The 23,674-nt window shown below is 35.8% G+C and overlaps 1 protein-coding gene across 1 annotated transcript in view; it reads left to right on the forward strand.

Moving 5' to 3' along the window:
- Window positions 1-23,674, forward strand: part of pepd (peptidase D) — an 84,956-nt gene that overhangs the window by 31,414 nt on the left and 29,868 nt on the right. Inside the window, exons 8-9 of the mRNA XM_077194679.1 lie at window positions 2,134-2,209; window positions 11,725-11,771. Of these exons, the coding sequence (XP_077050794.1) occupies window positions 2,134-2,209; window positions 11,725-11,771 (123 nt within the window). The remainder of the gene's footprint in view (window positions 1-2,133; window positions 2,210-11,724; window positions 11,772-23,674) is intronic.

The raw sequence follows: 23,674 nt of genomic DNA on the forward strand, positions 1-23,674 counted from the left end.
CAGATGATTTGTTAAATGCTTGTTTATTATGTTACAAAATGTTCTATTTCAAATAAATGCTGTTCTATTGAACTTTCTATTCATCAAAGAACCCTAAAAAAAACAGTAAATCTCAGTTTCCACAAAAATATGAACTGTTTTCATCATTGATAATAATCATAAATGTTTTTTGAGCATCAAATCATCATATTATAGTGATTTCTGAAGGATCATGTGACACTGAAGACTGGAGTAATGATGCTGAACATTCAGCTTTGATCACAGGAATAAATTACACTTTACTATATATTCACATAGAAAACACTTATATTAAATAGTAATAATATACAGGTCCTTCTCAAAAAATTAGCATATTGTGATAAAGTTCATTATTTTCCATAATGTAATGATAAAAATTAAACTTTCATATATTTTAGATTCATTGCACACCAACTGAAATATTTCAGGTCTTTTATTGTTTTAATACTGATGATTTTGGCATACAGCTCATGAAAACCCAAAATTCCTATCTCAAAAAATTAGCATATCATGAAAAGGGTCTCTAAACGAGCTATTAACCTAATCATCTGAATCAACTAATTAACTCTAAACACCTGCAAAAGATTCCTGAGGCTTTTAAAAACTCCCAGCCTGTTTCATTACTCAAAACCGCAATCATGGGTACGACTGCCGACCTGACTGCTGTCCAGAAGGCCATCATTGACACCCTCAAGCAAGAGGGTAAGACACAGAAAGAAATTGCGGCGTGGCATGGAGGCAATCAGCCTGTGGCACTGCTGAGGTGTTATGGAGGCCCAGGATGCTTCGATAGCGGCCTTAAGCTCATCCAGAGTGTTGGGTCTTGCGTCTCTCAACTTTCTGTTCACAATATCCCACAGATTCTCTATGGGGTTCAGGTCAGGAGAGTTGGCAGGCCAATTGAGCACAATAATACCATGGTCAGTAAACCATTTACCAGTGGTTTTGGGACTGTGAGCAGGTGCCAGGTCGTGCTGAAAAATGAAATCTTCATCTCCATAAAGCTTTTCAGCAGATGGAAGCATGAAGTGCTCCAAAATCTCCTGATAGCTAGCTGCATTGACCCTGCCCTTGATAAAACACAGTGGACCAACACCAGCAGCTGACATGGCACCCCAAACCATCACTGACTGTGGGTACTCGAGTGCTGCTTCTCTGTAGCCCAGGTCAGGCGCTTCTGCCGCTGTTTCTGGTTCAAAAGTGGCTTGACCTGGGGAATGCGGCATCTGTAGCCCATTTCCTGCACACGCCTGTGCACGGTGGCTCTGGATGTTTCTACTCCAGACTCAGTCCACTGCTTCCGCAGGTCCCCCAAGGTCTGGAATCGGTCCTTCTCCACAATCTTCCTCAGGGTCCGGTCACCTCTTCTCGTTGTGCAGCGTTTTTGCCACACTTTTTCCTTCCCACAGACTTCCCACTGAGGTGCCTTGATACAGCACTCTGGGAACAGCCTATTTGTTCAGAAATTTCTTTCTGTGTCTTACCCTCTTGCTTGAGGGTGTCAATGATGGCCTTCTGGACAGCAGTCAGGTCGGCAGTCGTACCCATGATTGCGGTTTTGAGTAATGAAACAGGCTGGGAGTTTTTAAAAGCCTCAGGAATCTTTTGCAGGTGTTTAGAGTTAATTAGTTGATTCAGATGATTAGGTTAATAGCTCGTTTAGAGACCCTTTTCATGATATGCTAATTTTTTGAGATAGGAATTTTGGGTTTTCATGAGCTGTATGCCAAAATCATCAGTATTAAAACAATAAAAGACCTGAAATATTTCAGTTGGTGTGCAATGAATCTAAAATATATGAAAGTTTAATTTTTATCATTACATTATGGAAAATAATGAACTTTATCACAATATGCTAATTTTTTGAGAAGGACCTGTATTTTTTTGATCAAATAAATTTAGACTTGGTGATTTTAACCAATCCTAAACTTTGTAAAGTAGTGTTTGAACTCTGCATTATTATATTAAAGGTCTCGAACCGTTTTTAAGTTGTAGCTTCATGTTTTGCCTTCAACAGCTCTTACTCATGATCACTGTAACAAACAGCCTCTTATTGCTTTAAGATGTTATATCTTCATATGCATATTAATCTTCTCATTATCTGTGTGTCTGTAGTCGTCTGCTGAAGACTGACATGGAGCTGGAAGTCCTGCGCTACACCAACCGCATCTCCAGTGAAGCCCACAAAGAGGTAAAACATCAGTGTTTCACTTCCATAAAGCTCAATGCAACTTTATTAATGTTCTTGAGCTTTACATGCCCTAAAATGCATGCTAAAAAAAGCATATAGACTTCATTTTTTATTTTTAAAGTTATGAAGACTTTAGATTATTGGTATGCGTTGATGATAATTTCTCTGAAAGCATCATAAGCCTTTTATGATCTCCTTATGCTTTTGATGTTTTGGGAAACGCTGCAGTGTTATACAGTGTGTAGTAAACTCTTGATGTGCAGCTTCCTAAATCTTAAACCTCGTTTGATCACTATCTAGGCCAGCATTGCATTTATCCTTCACAGATACAAGGCAATACTAGACTGCTAAACCGCTGATATTTCAGCTCAAAAACCTGCAGCCCAGCTTGACTATACAGTATACTGACAGTAAATGGAAGATTAATAAAATAGATAATTGTGTGCATTTCATGTTTGGCAGTAATTCATGAAATGGACAAATGAGGAGCAGAGCTTTATATACTCTAAAATATATATATATATATATATATATATATATATATATATATATATATATATATATATATATAGTAAATGTATCTTGATTTAAGAATGCTTAGATATTTGTAATAGAAAACAAGAATATATATTATATATATATATATATATATATATATATATATATATATATATATATATAATATATATTCTTGTTTTCTATTACAAATATCTAAGCATTCTTAAATCAAGATACATTTACTTGAGAAGCAAAATGACTGAATATATTATTTCTGGAAAATATTTAAAAATTAAGTGAGTTTTTGATTAAAACAAGAACAAATATCTGCCAATGGGGTCAGAAAAATATTCTTGATTTCCCTTTGAATTAAGATTATTTTTCTGACCCCATTGGCAGATATTTGTTCATGTTTTAAGCAAACTCATTTAATTTTGATAGATTTTTTAGATAACAAGACTTAATGTCATAATAATGAGTAATTTTGCTTCTCAAGTAAATGTACCTTGGTTTAGGAATTTGTTTGTATTTGTACTAGGCATGCCATGCACAATAGATCGGCCACCATATTGGTATAAATAAGAAAATTTGGCCGATATATATTAAAGATATTAAATAATGGATTATTCCCTTCAGCTGAGACACTTCAGATGCGCACTGTTCAACATGATGGTTTTGAATTGCTTGAAAAATTATTGGAATCACTTTAAAAATGGAAAATACAGTAAAGTACAACGTGCAGCACAAGGCTGTCATATAGGCTACATAAAATTATAATGAGAACATTATAATTGTGTGTTGGGACTTTTAATGGTAAGACTTTAGTTTTGTAATCAGGCTCTCAAAAATTAAATGAAAATTTGGATTTGGATTTATCGGCCAATATATCGGTTATCGGCTTTCAAATATAAAGGATTATTGTTATTGGCCAAAATGTTCGTATCAGTGCATCCCTAATTTGTACTGGAAAGCAAGACAAAATCATTAAGTAAGACAATAATTTTGGCAGTGTAACGTATCTCACATATGACCTCAAATTGCATTCAGAAAACCCATTTTACTTACACTGTACAAAATATCCGTTCATTATATTTTGTTTCTTTTTTCCATGGGCTGTTTTGAGTTTTACTTACTTCCCAAAAGCTGAGCCAATTCAAATGGACAAATCATTTAGACAACTTAAGTTTAGTTAAGTTAAAATAAGTTTGAATTAAGTTAAATTAAGGTTAGTTTATTAAAATCAAAAATGATTTTTCACAGTGTAGTTAACCTAACAGTTCCTTATTGAATCAGATGCTAAAATAATACAAATAAAAAAGGATGCAATCAGTGGAGACAATTTGCTCTTGTAAATTACTTTCTAATATAGTCTAAAGTGTAGATCTGTGTCATTAATCGTGCAACGCACGCGCTCTGATAATGTACATTATTCCCCTCCGCCTACAGATGAATGCAGACTCTTGATATATGCGCTGTTAGACGCTATTTATTAAGGGAACATGACGTTTCAAATGTACAGCAGTCGAGCGACGTGGATAAAACTCTGAGAGACTCGAAATAATTTAATAATCCAGGATTGATGGTTCTGCTTTGTGGTAGAATAAGTTCCTGACATCCCGTAATGAATAAAAAGCCTTTTTAAGAGTTTTGGTTATTAATGGGCCAGTCTGTGGTTTGTACATAAATGAATACTGTGTGTTTAATCTAAGATCATATTCATCATAGTAACTGCTGGCTTTAACATTGATCGTTACATCATAAGTGTTTTTGAACATCGATTCATATCGCAGTTATGGAGAGATTTCCACACAACCCGTCTCTACAGGAAACAGATTGTTCTTAATGAAGTAAATAATGTAATAAAATAAATAAATTATACTTAAAGAAGTATAATTTATGAGTGATCTATTCCATTTAACTCATGTTGTTTTAAAACCTAAAGGCTTTTAAACACTTTTTTTTATATCTGTATAATAAAGACTTCTAGTGCGTGGGTCATACACAAAAAATGGGTAACTCTTTACTTTAAGCCTTTATATGTAATGCATTATAAAAGTAGTTTCAATGCATTGATTATGGCTTGTAATGCACCTTATAATAGTCTCATGAATAATTGTTTATAATACTTTATAATGTTATATTATATATGTTCTGGTATAATGTTGGGCCTTTAGAAAGTATCATGCATTAAAACACATGAGAAACAACCAATTTCAGATGTAATGAATCTGCAAATATTATAATGAATTTAAACGTTGATTACAATTATTTATGAAAAGATATAATGCATTCTAATGTACATTATGAATAACTTTCTAATGCATTACAGATAAAGGCTTTACTTCTGGTAACGCTTTACTTCAAGCCGTTGTATATAATGCATTATAAAAGTTTTGCCTTATAATGCATTGTATGATCTCATGAATAACTGTAAGCCGTTATAATGCATTATAATACTTATCTATTCATTGTTACACCTATAATGCATTAAAACACGACAAACAACCAATTTGCATTGAATCTGCAAATATTACTATGCATTTACCAGTTATTTATGCAAAGATTAAATACATTATAGCGTACATTCTGAATACCTTTATAATGCATTATACATAAAGGCTTTAAGTAAAATCTTACAAAAATTCCTAGTAAATTTCACAAATTAACACAATGAAATAAACGTGAATTTTTTTTAACATAAACTGAAATTGTTTTCTTTTGTAAAACGCTCCAATAATCTTTGTTTTATTTACAAGTTTAAAAAAATAATTGTTTACTGTGTATGGACTGTTTTTTCATACTTTCATTATGCGTTTATGTCCTTTTTTTTGTAGCTTGACTGAATTTTCAGAATTCCTCTTTTATAATCATACAGGTCTAGATCGACGTGAGCATGAGTGAATAATGACAATTTTAATTTTTGTGTGAACTATTCCTTTAACACTGTTGAAAAGATGTCCATCTCCGTCATCAGTGGTCAGGATTCAGCCAGTGTGTAGACGGCATTGTAGAAGCGCAGTGAACGCTTGTCCTTGCATTATCTGAAGAAAATAACCTCAGCACCTCATCAAATTGAGAACGGCCTTGCAGACCGGGTTGATCTTCAGCTGGAGCTCTCAAGGACCGGTTTCTCGGCTCCTTTGAACTCTCGTTTCCAGCAATGAAGGCCTCGGCACATATTAACACACATAGGTCTTCATAAGTGCCAGTCTTATCCAGAGCTGATATAGACAAACATCTCACGGCCGTAACCTCTCGTCTTCCTTTATTACTGGATATTCAGTTTAAGAGGGACATGAGTCACGGGCACAATGAAAACAAATTGTTTTTTGAATGCCGAAATGAGGAACGAGGGATATGAAAGAGTTCACTGTACGGCCACGAGAAACCATTGAGCGGAAAGAGTTTGGACAAGGGTTGAGAATCAAAATCTATTTTTTATTTAGAATCGCTTCCATTTTTAATGACATTCAGTTCCGTTAATGGTTGTGGAACGTCTATATTCGTGTGCTGATGTAGAGGGAAAACGTTTCCAAACATCTTTCTTCCTCAAAATTCGAATAAAGCTTTAATCGTTGCCATTATATCGCTCCTATTGTGCAATTTTGGATATTCCCTCTCATGTAGTGTGTAATAGAGCTGTGTGTGAATGTAAAAGTTCTGCAAAGTTTCACAGATCAAAGTGCATATAAATGGCATTTGTGTCTACCAAAAGAAAGAAGCAAATATGTTGTTAGTAATTCCAGTTTAACTTGTAACTAATTAGCATAATGCCAGTCTGTGGTGTTGATTGGCTGAACAGCGTCTCTTAGCCCCGCCCTCAAACACTCTAGTTTATCTGAGACTGGAAGAGTTTTGGTTCGTGTTGTTGTTCTTTTTTTTTATGCATTTGTCAGACGATTTTATCCAAAGCGACTTACATTGCATTTCAAGGTACACATTTTTACATTCTCATCAGTTCTTGCTTTCCCTAGGAATCGAACCCATGACCTTGGCGTCGCAAGCGCCAACGCTCTACCGTTTGAGCTACAGGATAGCTAATCAGTACGTTTTCTGCTGACAAAGCAAATCTTTGTTGAGATTGATACGGTAAAACCCACGTCATCGTTACTGTTCGTATCACTGTGATCAAGAGCTGAGATTCAGATATGATAATGAGCGTTTGCTTTCTGACCAATCACAACAGACTGGGCCATCTGACCAATCAGAGCAGAGCAGTTCTCAGAGAGGCGGGGTCTAGAGAGACTGAATCCTTGATTGAAGCGTTTCAGACACTGGGAGAAAAGAGCTGATTACAGTATATGATGAGAAAATTAAAGTGTTTTTTGACCCTGAATGAATGTAAACATATTATAGGAGACATAAGAAACAAAATTAGGATCCTTTAAAATAGTATAATATGGGCACTTTGGGTGAAATGAGAATTTTGAGTCCCAATAAATCAAGCGGCGTTCCTGGAGTTAGCCATCTTTTTCGTTTTTTAAATTTTTTATGCATTTTCTGTTTCAACTTCATTAACATATTTTGTTAATTAATATTTTAGAGGTTGTCTGAAAAATGAATGTGTTCTTTCTCAGTTTCATGCATGGTCTAAAAAGCTTGTCTGCTCGATGTAACGTGTTGAGGATGTCTGGGGGAAGATTGTTCTCCTCTTTCTCTCTACAGAGCTTCGACTGAATGTCATATTTCACTCAAAAATGCACATTATTTTACTTTTGAGGATCTCAGTGGGCCTTAAAACAGGCTCCAGTTTCTTTAAGCAAAATATGACTTTATTTTGTGGGGTGAAATGTGAGCAGGTCTTGAAGGGTTACGTGAGATTCATCTGAATGTGCATTGGTCTGTCAGTGATGCTTACAGCAGCAAGTTTTGCTAGTTTGAAATGTAAATGAGCGACTTTAATGCTGATTTTGTGTTTGCGGTGAGGAGAGCTGAGGCGTACGTCTGATTCAGTGGAGCGGAGATTAAGAGTTCAGATCCAGTCCAGAGGCTTTTACTGTTTTATTGAGTCTGACAAGAGCGGACTACATTTATTTGACCTTTGACCTTACAGATATGAATAATGGACTATATGTAGATGTGGTTTCACGCTTGTAGAGAATGGTGCTAATAATGCCAGAGTCAATGGTTCGATTTTCAGCTTTAATGCACTGTAAGTTACTGTGAATAAAGGCAAAATGCCAAAAGAATAAATGTACATTTCTGAAGACAAACTAACGTCTTGATGTTCTGTATCAGTTTAGACATGCATGAAATGGTATGGTTATATATCTTCAAATAACATTAGTTTTCTCAATCAATCAAGCATTTATACATTTTATCCCTCACATATAGTGCAGTTTCATTAACTCTATTCAGACAAGACTAGTTTAGGAGGATGTCAACCTAGTAAAGTCATGTTTAATGCAGACGTACTTTAATTTCTGGCATATTATAGCAAATAGAGTGCATTAGTGCCCATTTTTTTTAGCGGTGCTGGTTCTGGAAGTATTGTCCATTCATTTTTCCCTTAGGGATTTAAAAAAAGGTTATAAGCCATGAACCAAACAAGAGATTCACAGGACTACCAACTTTGATTTGAAGCAAAAAAGTTTTAAAACAGACAAAAATACAAAGGTATAAGACTGTGTACACTCAAAAAAAATGAATTTAATTATTTTCAACTGCTTTGGTTGAAGGAGCATGTAAATCTTAGCATTTAAAATGTTAATATGTGCTACTGCTAGCAATTAGCTATAGTCTATCAATTTAATTATGTGTCACTAAAATAAATGAAATATTAATGGATGAATGATATTAAAAAATACCTGAATCATGTCAGGAAGCCTTTAAATACACTTTGAGACTACTTTAATTGGGTCGCTTAAAATAAATTAATTCGATGATGTAGAAGTTACATGAACAAATTATGTAACGTAACCCAGTTATGTGGAACCTGTTGACCAAAAAAAAAAAAATTAAAGCCAACATATCATTTTTTTGAGTGTACTAAACGGCTTTAGTGAGGGAAAGAACTAAAATCCCATGAAGCATTGCAGACAGCATAATAGAATTAAAAACGATGTAGGTATATAAAACGAAGTATGTTGTGAGCGTAGCGAGATCAACTTTATTACATCACCCGCAGTGCTTTATTGGAGTGGGCGGAGCTAAAGAGCTATTTCGTCATGTGGAGCTGTTTCCATCTCTGATTGGTGTAATTTTCTGCACAGCATCATGGGTAATGTAGCTTTCCGCCAAGAATTCCACTGGTAAACATGATTATTTTAACACTAAGCTGAAATAATGCAGACCGACAGCTTCAACAGAATCAAATACCATCGATTAACAGCCACGTAGCTCACAGTAAGCCTGTCTTTAAAGGTTTATAAGTTGTTGTTACAAATCAATTTCACTATAGAGAACATTTATTGAGTTTTTACTTCCGAGTTTATTGAGTTCTGTGGTTCCTCTGCTAACTTGCGATTGAGGTGATTTTAACCAAAGCAACTTGCTTTACATTCAAGATATATATTTGATCAGTTTATGCCTTGTAATCAAACCCATGTCATTTTTCTCTTTAAAATAGGCGTGCATTAAATTAGATTATTTAACTGTAACTGATTTAGAGTAATCTAGAAAACGAATACTGCTACTAACTGACTGAATTCATTTCGTTTTAATAAATTGTTTCTGGTAGACACTTTTTGTAGCATAGCACAATTCACTTGTATTTTGTTCACAGCTCTGAATTAGTTTACTGTATGAATTCCTGTGGGTTTCTTGTCACTTGTAGAAACTGTGACCTTGTGCCCTGCTTTCATTCTTGATGTTTTGTATATTCCTTTTAACCCTCCTAATGTTTCTGACAGAAGATGCATCAAAACACTGGATCTTTTTATAATCTTAATGAGTCATTTACATTCAGCACATATAGGGACGAATGAGAAGTTAGCATGAGCGTGTCTATCCTCTCGCGGGACGTCATTAAAACCCAGGGTTTGACACCTGATCCACACGTTCCCATCATTCATTCCCAAACTCCCAGGTGATCTTTCCCAGGAGACCGTGAGTCTCTAATGCAGCGCGAGACAAGTTGTCATTTTTTGCTCCTCCTCGCTCTCCTATTTCTCAGAATTATACTGTCAAAACGGTGATATTGTGAAATATTATTACCAATAATAATATATATCTCATAGAACTAAAATCTGCATGTAGGAGATAACTACACTAAAAAAGTTTGGGGTTGGTAAGATTTTTTTTAATGTTTTTGAGAAATGTCTCTTCTGATCAAAAATACTTTAAAATTGCTAAATATTATTACAATTTAATACAACTGTATTGTAAAATATATTAAAATGTAATGTATTCCTGTGATCAAAGCTGAATTTTCAGCATCATTACTCCAGTCTTCAGTGTCACATGATCCTTCAGAAATCACTATAATATGATGATTTTATGCTCAAGAAACATTTATGATTATTATCAGTGTTGAAAACTGTTGTGCTGCTTTTGATTTTATTCTTTGATAAATAGACAGTTCAAAAGATTGGATTTTGTTTTAAATTAAATCTTTTATAACATTTTGTTACAGTTCTGTCACTTTTGATCAATTGAATGCGTTCTTGCTGAATAAAAGTCAAGGAAATTACATATTTCAAGGAAAAAATAAAAATATATATATACTGACCTCAAACTTTTGAGCAATGTTTAGATTATTCAGTAATTGTTACATCTTGATAGAACAAAACTGAAATTATGCAATTATGAAATTTTATGATTATTATCAATGTTGAAAACTTTGATAATAATCAAAGTTTTCAACATTGATAATATTAAAAAGAAAAAAGAAAAGATAAAAAAAGAAAATATTCTATTTGAAATCAAATCTTTTGTAACATTATAAATGTCTTTACTGTCACTTTTGATCAATTTAAAGGAGTGGTTGATTAAGATTTCACTTTTCTAACTTTAGTTAGTGCGTAATGTTGCTGTTTGAGCATAAACAACATCTGCAAAGTCACGATGGTCACAGTTCAAAGCAAAGGGAGATATTTGCTTTTAAAGAAATTGTTTTTTAAGGACTACAACAAAGTGCTGGTAGAGACTACACGACATTCCTCCTGGAATAGTGACATCACAAACCCTAACATTTACATAAACCCCGCCCCCGGGAACAGGATTTATAGATTATCATGACAGAATATGCTAATCAATGACTAGAAGATATCTACACATTAGCAGAAATCTTGTGTACATGTTGTCACTTCTTCTTGAGTCTCAAAACTCCGGTTTGAGCATAAAAGGCTAAAAGTTTTTGAAATGTTCAGGACACAAGCTGTCGTAGCTCCGCCCCCTGTTCTGGGGGCATTAGATCATTTGCATTTAAAGGGACAGACACAAAAAACGGTGCGTTTTTGCTCACCCTCAAAAAGTGACAATTTTAACATGCTATATAAAAATATCTGGGGTATTTTGAGTTAAAACTTCACATACACACTCTAGGCACATCAAAGAATTATTTTTACATCATGTGTAAACCGCATTATACCACCCCTTTAATACCTCCCTGAAAGTTATTCTCTTTTTTTTTTATCATATTGTATATCATATTGCCTCTGTCACCCAACACTCTACCATTATTTGAAACAACCTGATCTCCACGTCCTCCCGGGATCCTTTAGTGCTGCTGTGACTCAGACTCTCGATTAAAATAAAAGCTTCCTAACCTGCAATCATCAAACAGCCCCTCTAATCCGCCCTCGACACACACTCTCACTCATTCCTCTCTGCCGCGCTGCAAATGACTGTTATCTCATCAAATGGATGAGTCCTTCTGTAATTTGAAGGCAATTGCTGGTCATTTTCAGAGGCATTTTGCGGCTCTCGTTTCCGACTGCCTGCGAGAGTTCATCGAGATTATTAGACTGGATGCGGAGAGAGGAAAGGGAATCCCTCAGTGTGATGATGGAGATGGATGGATAATTGAATATTTTATAAAGCTCTGTTATATCTGATTTGTGTGTGTTTCCTTGCAGGTGATGAAGCGTGTGAAGCCGGGTCTGAAAGAGTATGAGATGGAGAGGTGAGGATTGATTGATCGATTGATTTGTTTGATTGATTGATTGATTGATTGCATGATTAAATCATTTCCTGAAATGAAGCCGTAATGAAGAAACTCTCACCCTTTTTCCTGTGAATTCACTGTCAGAACAAGTCTATGTTTCCACTGAGAACCGAGCAAAGTATATGCTTTACCGTCAAGGTTTTAGTGCTGTTTAGTGTTTGATCATGAAAAATCTCTGCAAAGCTCCAGTTCTTCTCTATATCAGTGTCAGTGTTTCTGAACTCCCTGAAAGTCTTGAGTTTCTTCTGGGAATGAACACATCACAATATTCCTCATTATAATAATTCATACGCAGAATAAAGGGGCGGGGCCTGGTTGAGTTAGTTAGTCAGTCCTTCCAGAAAAACGCGGAGTTGTTTTGTTATTGTTTCGGGCAAAAATCCTTGATTATGCGGCCCGTTTTCTTAAAAAATGCGATGGAATATGCGGGATGTTTATGCAATTTTATGCAATGAAATTGTGGGAACTTGCAAAAACTGCGGTTTGATGAAAAAGAGAGAAAAAAAGTGATTCCCCAACACCCTGTTCTCACTAGGCCACTGCCTTAATTTAAAGAGTCATTTCTCATTACTTCCTATGATGAGCAAGCATAACACATCACAGAAAGTGCTGGAATATTTCAGTTCTCATCTTGTTTTATTTCAGACTTAAATAAAAACATCAAACTTACAAAACATTGATGAGTCAAACAAGTTCTTTAGCTTAGAAAAGGAATATGCTACAACTTCTGTAAAAATGAATAAATAAAATATAAAAAAATAAAGTGTGCTCCTGTTTTACAGCTTTTCGATGATGTTCACGTCGCGTAATTGCGTCACTTCATAACGTTCCCATGGCAACAGGGGGAGACGGCTGCTCTTGTGTGAAGCAAACGCAACATTTTTCAACTTTCTGCTAAGATATATGTGACTTTTTTGCAACGAAAATGCGGGGATTATGAAATCATGCAAGCCCCGCATATTTTGCGCTGAAATCGGCAATTTATGCGGCGAAAGTGCGGCATATTTGAAAAAATGCGCATAAATATGCGGACTTTGGCTGATTATGCACTAAATCATGCGATCGCATAATCACATTTTTCTGCAGGGACTGATTAGTAGTGTGTTAAACTGGCGGTTGTGGGAAGGGGCGGGACATTTCCCAAACACACTCGAAGCACTCGACCAATCACAATCACAACACACTGCTCCAGCCGACCAATCAGAGCACAGTGTGCTTTTCAGAAGGAGGGGCTTCATAGAGACAGGAAGTAAACAGAGCGTTACTGACAGACTGGGAAGAGAGGAGCCGCAACAATGGAGAATATGAGGAAAATAATCAACATTCAAGCAGGAAAACCTGTTCTAGTAGAGTTCAAATACAAGAAGACTTTATAAAAGGGCATATAGGTTCTCTTTAACTTCCGAAAACATCATTTGTTTTGTGTCAGTCTAGCATTGTTGTTGTTTTGCAAACTCTACATCCCGCCTCATTGACCATTACCATCAGGTTGATTTGATCGTTATTGTTGTAGATAGTTCATGTAAATGATGTGGTTTGCTAATAATTAATGTGAGATTGAGTGTGTGCACATGAGTACCTCTTTGATATTTTGTGTTGTCTTTTTGTAGTGACTTTTTTTTAGTTTATTGCTACTGTTGATCTGTTTTAGATTGGCATATAAGTTTGTGATAATCTAAATACAAATAAATACTGTTCTGATTGTAAAAGTGGATCATCTTCGGGGTCGGTAAGATTTGTTTGCTTTTTTTAAATGTTAATCCATTTTTTTATGTATCAATGACACACATTAAATTGATCAGAAGTGACAGTAAAGACATTAAAAATGTTACAAGAGATTCTATTTCAAATAAATGCTGTTCTTTTGAACTTTCTGTTCATCAAAGAATCCTGAAGAATAAAATGCATCACTGTTTCCACAAAAATATGAAGCAGCACAACTGTTTTTAACATTGATAATATTCATAAATGTTTCTTGAGCAGTAAATCATCATATTATAGTGATTTCTGAAGGATCATGTGACACTGAAGACTGGAGTAATGATGCTGAAAATTAGCATATTTTCACATAAAAAAACACTTATTTTAAATTAGAGATGCTCCGATCAGCATTTTTGGGGCCGATTACCGATCACCAAAATCATGATCTGCCGATTGCCGATCACAGAATGGCAGGGGAAGGGGAATCTTTTATCTATAATCTAGCAGAGTTTGCACCATTTGTAGAAATGTGTTTATTTAATTGTATTTAGAAAATGAGATGTCTTAAGGCTACTGTAGGCCAGCTTTCCCAAATAAGGCAGAGTAACATTAAATTATTCCATACAAAGAGGCGTCAGGCGGACCAACACACATCAGATCAGCCTAATGGGAGGGGATCAAGTTACACTTAGGCATATTTGGAAATTGTAGCCTCTTAATACACCCACTACATTTACTAATTGGCAACTAAATGTACAACTTGTTACACCTAAACTTGCTACTGATAAAAGGACAAAACTATGGCAAGTTTTTTCTGTTATTATTATGAACGTCTGATGTAGTTGAGCAGAATGCTCTTTTATGAAGTTACTTCATTAAAGGAAATATTTAATGAGATTATGCCTGAAAAGGTTTTGGATTTTTTTATCATATGTTAATTTAAAAAAATATATTGTATAAAATTACTTCTTGTTTTGTTTTATTGTATTTATATGATATTTGTATTTTTATAATTGAATTTTTTCCATGAAAATAGCTTTGAATGCTGACATGGCATTAAATAAAATAATCTGAATCTGAATCTGATGTAGTTGAGGAACCAACTACGTCAGATCAAAAAAAATAAAATACCACCACCACTTTTGAAACATCTCGCGGCACGAATGTACCAATACAAATAAATAAAAACATCTCCAGTTAACTCAGAGCATTCATTTTGTTCATTTGTTAAATAGGAGGCGATCTAGCTCTGAAATGTTTTTTTTATCAAGTGATCACAGTGCTCGTTGCGGCAGCGATCAGTGGCGCAGATACCGCGTTCTGTTGTGGCTCGCGCGGTGCACGGTCTTCACTCGGACGCGCGCTTCAATCCGTTGGGAGACTCCCTATTCGTTCCGGTGAAGGAGAACTCATATTGCCACTGCCAAGCTCCACTCTGCTGTTGTGTGCCCGTGCGCCACGCATGCAGGTGGGAAATTTAAGTCACGTGATCGGCTTTTTTTATCGCCGCTTTTGGGGTTCGCCGATCAATCTATTTTTAGCCAATATCGGCCGATCATGATCGGCGTCCGATCAATCGGAGCATCCCTATTTAAAATTCTACTATAATTTTTAAATATTTCTGTTTTTACTGTATTTTTTATTCATAAATGAAACCGTTATATGATGAGGATCTTGTAGTTTAGTTTCAGTCTTCCGCCACACTGCATTTTTCAGTGTTATCGGTGTATGAGGTGTTGATCTCCTATCTGTGATAGTGTTTTGTGTCTGATAACACCAGTCGACCCGTTCTCTCCTCTCCAAACAAAAGCTCTGATAAGCTGCAGCTTTTTTTACAGGGATTTTCCCTCAGAATCTTCCGGTGGAGAACTGTAAGATAAGACCGACTCCCTCCACTTGTTTTGTCCTCTAAAGAAGCGTCCGAAGGTCTCGAACGGGTTCGTGCAACAGTGGCTTTCTCCAGACCTTCAGAGATTGTGATGTGAGATCTACTTCCTCTAATCAGCTTTCAGCTCTGGACACACAGGTGCATGCTGGGATGTGACCTTCTCTCGTGACATCACTCCATTTATCTCTCAGGAGAAGCCAATTTCCGTTCGGTTTCCTCCTAACTTTCTTTTTTCGCTGTGAATGTCAGTTTCCTGCAGGGATCATGAGGGGTTTTAATGTGAGAGATGCTTTGAGCTTCGTTGTGTGTCACACAGTCGCATTAGGCCATTAGGGGCCAGTGACTCACTGATGACTGGACATAATGAGAGAGATTGGGGCAAACAGGTGTGTGTGTGTGTGTGTGTGTGTGTGTGTGTGTGTGTGTGTGTGTGTGTGTGTGTGTGTGTGTGTGTGTGTGTGTGTGTGTGTGTGTGTGTGTGTGTGTGTGTGTGTGTGTGTGTGTGTGGTATAACAGGACAGACCCTCAGGCAAGGTCACGGCAGGCAGCGGTCAGATTTACTCACACACTCACTAGGGATGAGCGCAAGTGAGGGTAAACATCTACAGAAACATTGATGGACTTTTTTTTCTGCAAGTGGTCTTGACTTGTTACGTAAAAGTTTGCAAACAAGTGTCTCAAGTGAACCTACACTGCGATTCAAAAATGTGGGGTTGGTAAGATTTTTACATGTTTTGAATGAAGGCTGTTCTGCTTAACAAAGGGTGTTTTAATTTGATCAAAAATAATAGAAAATGTGAGAAAATAGCATGTAAATATATCTGTTGTCTATGTGAATATATAGTAAACTTTAATTTATTCCTGTGATCAAAGCTGAATTTTCAGCATCATTACTCCAGTCTTCAGTGTCACATGATCCTTCAGAAATCAGTATAATATGATGATTTGATGCTCAAGAAACATTTATGATTATCAATGTTGAAAACAGTTGTGCTGCTTCAGATTTTTGTGATGCATTTTATTTTTCAGGATTCTTTGATGAATAGAAAGTTCAAAAGAACAGCATTTATTTGAAATAGTATCTTTTTTACATTATGAATGTATTTACTGTCACTTTTGATCAATTTAATGCATCCTTGATGAATACGTTCAACTTCTTTCAAGAAAAACAAAACTTACTGACCCGAAACTGTATTGTATTTAGATCATTCAGTAAGTTTTTACATCTGGATGGAACAAAACTGAAATTATGCCTTATTTATTGTTGTTTGAGGAACAGAACACTGCAACATAATTTAAATGAACACCCACAAAACAATAATTTTTAATGTTGTGATTGATTGGTTACAGTAGTATTGTTGGTAGTTACGGTTGGTTAAAGAAGATTACAGAAATATTTGTCTTTTTTTTCTTTCTGTCAAATGCATCCAGTTAACAAACATATAAATAGACTGCATAAAATAAAGGTGGCTGCGTCTGAAAACACATACTCTCTTGAGGTACTTACTTTGAATAAGAAATTACTTCACGACCGCTAAAAAAAGTATGTTTTATATAGTATGAGTGTGTGTGTGTAGTATGAACGTAATCTGGACGTACTACATTCACCATGTTGTCATTATCATGTGACCTTCCAGTGTCAGCTGCGTCACTTCACCTCTTTTTTTCACCTTCGCATCCTTTTTTCCACCTACTATATAGTAGGGAATTATGCTTTTTTTTTTTTTTTGGATGCTGCCTTTTCTTCTTTTTTTCATGCATCATATATTATCATGGATCACAGCATAGACGCTCATTTTTAACACTCATTTTTGCTTCATTACATTTGTAATTACTTATTAAATGAAGCAGCTGAGGCCCCTCAGTGGGACTGACATGGAAATCTGCTGCAAAATTGCTTTTTTAGAAATGAAGAGATCTCAGTTTTAGTTGATATTTAACAGCATATGATCACATCTTGTCTAAGGAGTAAATTTAGAAACGTTATACATTAAATATTAAACTAATACTATATTTTCAGTGGAAAATGTGAGTGGTTCTTGCCATGACATCACTCTGCAAGCACAACTCATTAAATGAAATCCCTATTTAGGATGTAACACATCCTGATTTGTGTTTCTGTGTTTTGCGAGTGTTTTGTCTGTTAGTGCAGCTGTGTGGCCCACCTCACCATAAAAACACTGAACATCTCTTCCTCACACTGAATGTGCATTAGCGGCTGCTGCATCCCGTGGGAAAAGCCATCCAGGATTTGAGACACAGAATCGATTTAAATTGAGTTTAGTTGCAGGATTGAGGAGCCTCTCACCGCTGCACAATGCTGGAAACTTAATTATTCATTTCTTAGCTCATTTGAATCGTGCATGTGTGTGGTGGGATGGTTTGGGAATGAAATGCACTGGCAGCATCGCTGATGTCATTTGCGTTTTCATCTTGTGTAGAGGATGTTTGGAGAACATGAGTTTACTGAACACATGAGAAACATGAGAGGATCGATAGCAATCGATTTCCTTCGTCTTAAAGTGGTGAATCCCATTCTTTTTGACTCCAAGGCTCCTCATTGTCCACAAGTGTTCAAAGCTCTCCCTCCATACGATCATGTGTTTCTCCATACTTCTGCTTTGTTTTCAAAACATATCTGAATCTGTAGATGCTCCTAGTTTCTACATGACTGTTTCACTGGAACGTTTTTCGACGGTCAAAGATTGTCGTGTACATTCACTGCACACTGTTACTGTGTCGTTCTTATTTCATCTTTGACAGAATTATTGACAGAATCACCTTAAAAAAAAATACATATATATATATATATAATAAACTTTATTTTATATAGCGCCTTTAAAAAGTATCTCAAAGCGCTTCACAAGAATAGAAACATAATAAAACATACAATTAAACAAACAATGCATTACTGACAGAAAAACGTAATAAAATACAAAATAAAAACATTATGAAATATAGGATTAATAATAATACAACAATTTTCAACAATTATGTAAAAGCTACCCTAAACAAATAAGTTTTAAGTGATGATTAAAAAACACTATTATATGGTCACATTTTAGTTTAGGCTCCAATTCTCGCTATTAACTAACTATTAACTATTGCCTCAATAAACTCCTAATAACTGCTTATTAATAGTCAGTAAGGTAGTTGTTAAGTTTAAGTATTGGGTAGGATTAGAGGATATAGAATAAGGTCATGCAGAATAAAGCATTAATATGTGCTTTATAAGTACTAATAAACAGCAAATATCCTATTGGAGCCTAAACTAAAGTGTATACATATCCTATTACCTGACTTAAATTACACTTTTTTAAATATATATCCCGGCTTTCCAAGCATCCTGGTTCTTCACAGACAAAAACAATGGTTGATTTTGGGTGAATTAAATTAAGAAATATCTTGATTTTTTTTGTCTTTTAAGTCTTCTTGAGGCTCCTTTGAAAGTTTGCTGAGGTCTCAGACTGTTAAGATAAAAGTAGACAAAAGAAAATGAACACTGTTGTCATTTAGCTGCCATCATGATGCACCAAACCCATATGACCATATGATTGACAATTCAATTCAAATATGGCGTGCCAAAACACGTCAGACCCGGTTGGACGTCAGTGATGTCAAACATCATCGGTTGCATGTCATCAAACTAGCTGTGACGTGCCTCGACATGCCATATCTCAATTGAATGAGCACCATGGATGATCTGTAGCATCTCCTTTTGTATTGCACTGAAGAACGGACGTGAAGAAATGTTTAATTTTTATTCTGTATTGAGATGATTAGAACAGCAACAGCTCTAATGTTGTTCTAGTTTTGCAGCTGAATGCAGGTACAGATGCTGCACTTGTATTCGGTCACGTAACACTGAAGTTGGAGAAACGTGAACATTAGGAACAGAAACTAGAAGACTAGCTTTCTCAGATTTATGATTCCTGCTTCCTCATAGCCGCAGGCTGACAAATGTCTCTCTTAACTTCATGTGTTGTTATAAAGTTTGCCTTTGTTCCTCGAGGACTGTTTTTTGTTCTCGTATCCTGCGGACATTTCCAAGAGCAAATAATGAACGTGGTAAAAATGAAACACAAACTTAGCCTTGTCCCCAGGCAGCAGATGATGAAGATATTCAAAGGTGAAAGAAATGAAGTGGAGGTTTTCCAAAGCATCGGTCTTCACGTCGAGGCGATGATGTGTTTGCTGTGTCATGAGGTTTGAAACCATGAAGAACTGAAAGTTAACTGGTGACAGCGGGTCAGGAAAGTTCACGCAGACTGCTGTCAATGTGGCGAAACGGAGGTTTCAAACACTTCGCATTGGTTGAAGGATCAGCAAAATATGCGTGTTGCTTTAAGAGAGAGCAAACATACATCTGTTAATTTCTTATTCATTTATATACATTTAATCATATGTCTTTAGTGTGTAATGTTGCTGTTTGAGCATTAAAAATCTCTGCAAAGCTCCAGTTCTTCTCTATATCAGTGTTTCTGAACTCCTGAAACGCCTCCATTGTAGTCTTGAGTTTCTTCCAGGAACGAACACGTCACAATATTCCTCATTTAAATAATTCATACGCAGAATAAAGGGGCGGGGCCTGGTTGAGTTAGTTAGTAGTGTGTTAAACTGGCGGTTATGGTAAGCACACTCGAAGCGCTCGACCAATCACAACACACTGCTCCAGCCAACCAATCAGAGCACAGTGTGCTTCTCAGAACGAGGGGCTTCATAGAGACAGGAAGTAAACAGAGTGTTACTATTACCCTTCAAATTGCACATATTGAAATTGCGAATTGAAAATACACTCAATGGAAACGCGTTAATTTCGCAAAAACTCCCATTTATCGCAAAAAAGTTTTTACGCTCTCATGAGGTGGCCTTTCAAGCAATTCGAAAAAGAAATATTTCGCAAAACTGCAATAGAAACAGTTTTTGCGCATTTACAGGTCACCTGACGTAGATGACGCGGTGTGTTTTGAAAGAAGACGAGAAAGAATCTTTATTAAATTAATAAAAGACAAAGGAATTATGTGAATACTGGCTCAAAGAAATGCCACAATCAAGACCTGGAAGCAGATTTGAGTGAGAAACACCAGAAACTCCTCATATGTGCCGCTCACAGTGTAAGAGTCTTTCCTTGCCATTAATGCTTATAACACACATAATAATAATAATGGCCAGTGCGGTGGCTGATATATACGTAAACCTACCAACATCTGTCGCCATGATTTCTGGAATGATTTATCGCGGGAGAAAAAAAATATGTTTTAGTCGCATAACATCAGTTAATGGAAACGCCGTCATTTCGCAATAGTTTTTTGTCGACATTTAGAAAAAATTCGCAACAAATTTTTTTGCGCCAATCTGTAATGGAAACGCGCCTACTGACAGACTGGGAAGAGAGGAGCTACAACACTGGAGAATATGGGGGAAATAAGTCATTTTCCTTTGCTTTTGCTTTTGGGTTTGTAACACTTGTTGGGTTTGTAGATCAGATCAGCTCTTTCTTGGTTTCCTCTGTCAACATCTCAGGCTAATAGAAGACTTTTAGTTAATATAGTTTTGTTGGTTTTGGATATCAAACAAGACTTGCAGTTTTGAATGCCTGATTGGATTTTTAAAGAGTCTGGAGATCTGATCTAACATTGTGAAGCATTCCCTCACATTTCATGCGTAAAATGTAAAAATCTACTTTCGTTTTGCCATATTTTAAATGCGTTTTTCATTTGGTCTGACATGTTTTGTAGTTCTTCATCTCCCTTTAATCCAGGGTGTTTGAAATATTTGGGATTATGAGATTTAATTTGTGTCGTGGGACTTGAGACATCGTGGAAAATAACCGGATTAAGAATGAGCTGAGCTGCTGTGATCACGGGGAGCGCTCGTATTATTTAGCCCAAAACTGTGAATATTGCCGGTATGGATCTGTGTTTTGGAGAGGTGAAAGTTACCCAGCATGCACTGTGGCGTGTTCAGCAGGGTCTGACCACAGGATTGGTCCCTCAGAGAGCAATTAGTCCAACTAAAGTATCAGTGAGCCGAGAAAGTTGAGAGACGTCAAACCTTTGGCTTTAACCCATTGTCAGCTAAACGCTTGTTAGCTCCGTATGACACCGGCCCACTTTCACACTCGCTCTTTCCATTACCTGCCATTGCCCAAGCAAAGTAGTTTCTTCTCACTCTATTTCCTTCACTTGGCCCTCGATGAGTTCAGTCCTCCCTGTTTGTGACTCTTTAAGGAAGAACTGTCTCTTTGAGAGAAACTAGGGAATTTGGAATAAGAGTTTATGAATTATTTATGGGTAACCACCACATTTACATGCACATTATCTTCTCATTACAGGGACAGTTTACCCATACTTTAAAATTCTGTCATTTGCTCACCTTTTATGTCCTTCCTTCCTGTATGAGTTTTTGTGGAACACAAAAGAAATGTGTTGAAAGGTGCTGTGTGTCACTTATTCGACTGTTCTGCATAAAGCATAAAAATTCTATGCATATAAATACACACACATGCATGTATATTTAAGAAATATGTGTTATATATAAAATATTTATATTTATATACAATATAAATTATGTATGAATATATATATACAGTATATACATGCATTTATTTCTTAAATAAAAATACATGCATATGTGTGTATTTATATTTACAAAATAATTATACACAGTACACACATATATTACGTAAACACAAACTTTTATTTTGGATGTGATTCTCTTGCCCAGCACTAAAAAAATACCATATGTTTGAAATATTTAGAAAACATGCTAAGTTCACACATTGTTTACAATATTACAATGTTATCGCCAGTTATTCTACTGTTGAAATGTGATCTGTGTCAGAATGTGTGTTTTTGTTTTGTTTGTGTGAATCGACCCACTGCCAATTTACCCAATAGTATTTTAATACCTGCCATTTGGTGGAAAACATGGCGTATTGCAGCCATTGAAGTGAGCAAACGTACTGGGTCAGAGATCGCAGCCTAAAAAGCATATTAAAAATGCAGATACATTAGCTGATCAACTTACAGTGTAAAGCTCATTGCTTCCTATTGTCAATTACGCTTGTTCCTGTTGCGTGTGAACGTCGAGTCTGAGGAGGTGATGGAAACAACTTTAATATTTTACATTTGGACTGCGGTACCCATTTCAACCACTAGCTATCAATATTACATATACTGAAAAAAAAGATTGCTCTCTTAAATTAAGTACAATCAACTTGGATGTTTGTCATTTCAACTTAAATTACATTAAAATGACTAAAAATTAATTGAATTTTGTATAATTTTTTTTAAAAAAGTTAAAATTGCTTGTGGTCATTAATTGTATCCCTTAAAATTCATCTTTTATCACCAAAATGACATATTTTAATGTTTTTTCCTTCATAAAATCTTCATGCCTTAAAATAGCTTGAATGTAACTCGACACCCTTGCTTCATTTAGTATGCGCGGTTCTATGAATATGAAAATGAGCCCCGCCTCCACTCACTCAGCTCAGAGATCCACTCGTTGACGATCACACGTTGATCTGATTGGTTACAAGGTAGTTTGTGACGTCAGAAACAACAGCGATTTCAAAGCGTGTTTTTGAGACTGTCTTTGGTTCACTGCAGTTTTAAGGAGAAAATACTCAGCAATGCTGTCGACTTATGAATTTACACATGGTCTGTCTTAAAGCACATTAAAAACACCACATAGACATATAAACAACATTAATAGCTGGATTTTCACCACAGGGGACTTGATCAGCTATTTTGATATATAGACAATGTATTGAAAACATATCATATAATTTTTTTTTACAGTGTTGTGCACCTTTAAGAAATGTCAGATTTTTTTCTTTGTCAGTACAATGCAAGTTAACAACATACGTTATTTTTGTTCTTTTCACAGAATACAGTAAGTCATACAGGTTTGGAACAACATAATGAGTGAGTGTTAAGGCCCAAAACCAAATCGTTAAATTTTTAAAACAAATAATGGGTATAGACTGAACATATAAATAAATCACAGACACTTGATGCTGCTGAAAACGTCCACTTCATTCATCCCAGTAACAGAAACCCTTAATAAAACAGCAAATAATACAAAATGGTGAACATTCACAAAAGATCTTTCTAAAACTGAATAGTAATGAACAGACAGAAGGAGTGAACAGGTAGAGAAGCTGAAGAGAGAAACAGCCGGACTGCACCTGTTCTCATGAGCAGATCTTATGTAACTCCCGATGGGGAAAACAAACAGCAGAATCTTCCGGGCCTCTGCTTCCCTC

The sequence above is a fragment of the Siphateles boraxobius genome, unplaced genomic scaffold, assembly GCF_051911475.1.
Source record: "Siphateles boraxobius isolate OS27281-9 unplaced genomic scaffold, OSU_SipBor_1 32, whole genome shotgun sequence".
Classification (NCBI taxonomy): Eukaryota; Metazoa; Chordata; class Actinopteri; order Cypriniformes; family Leuciscidae; genus Siphateles; species Siphateles boraxobius.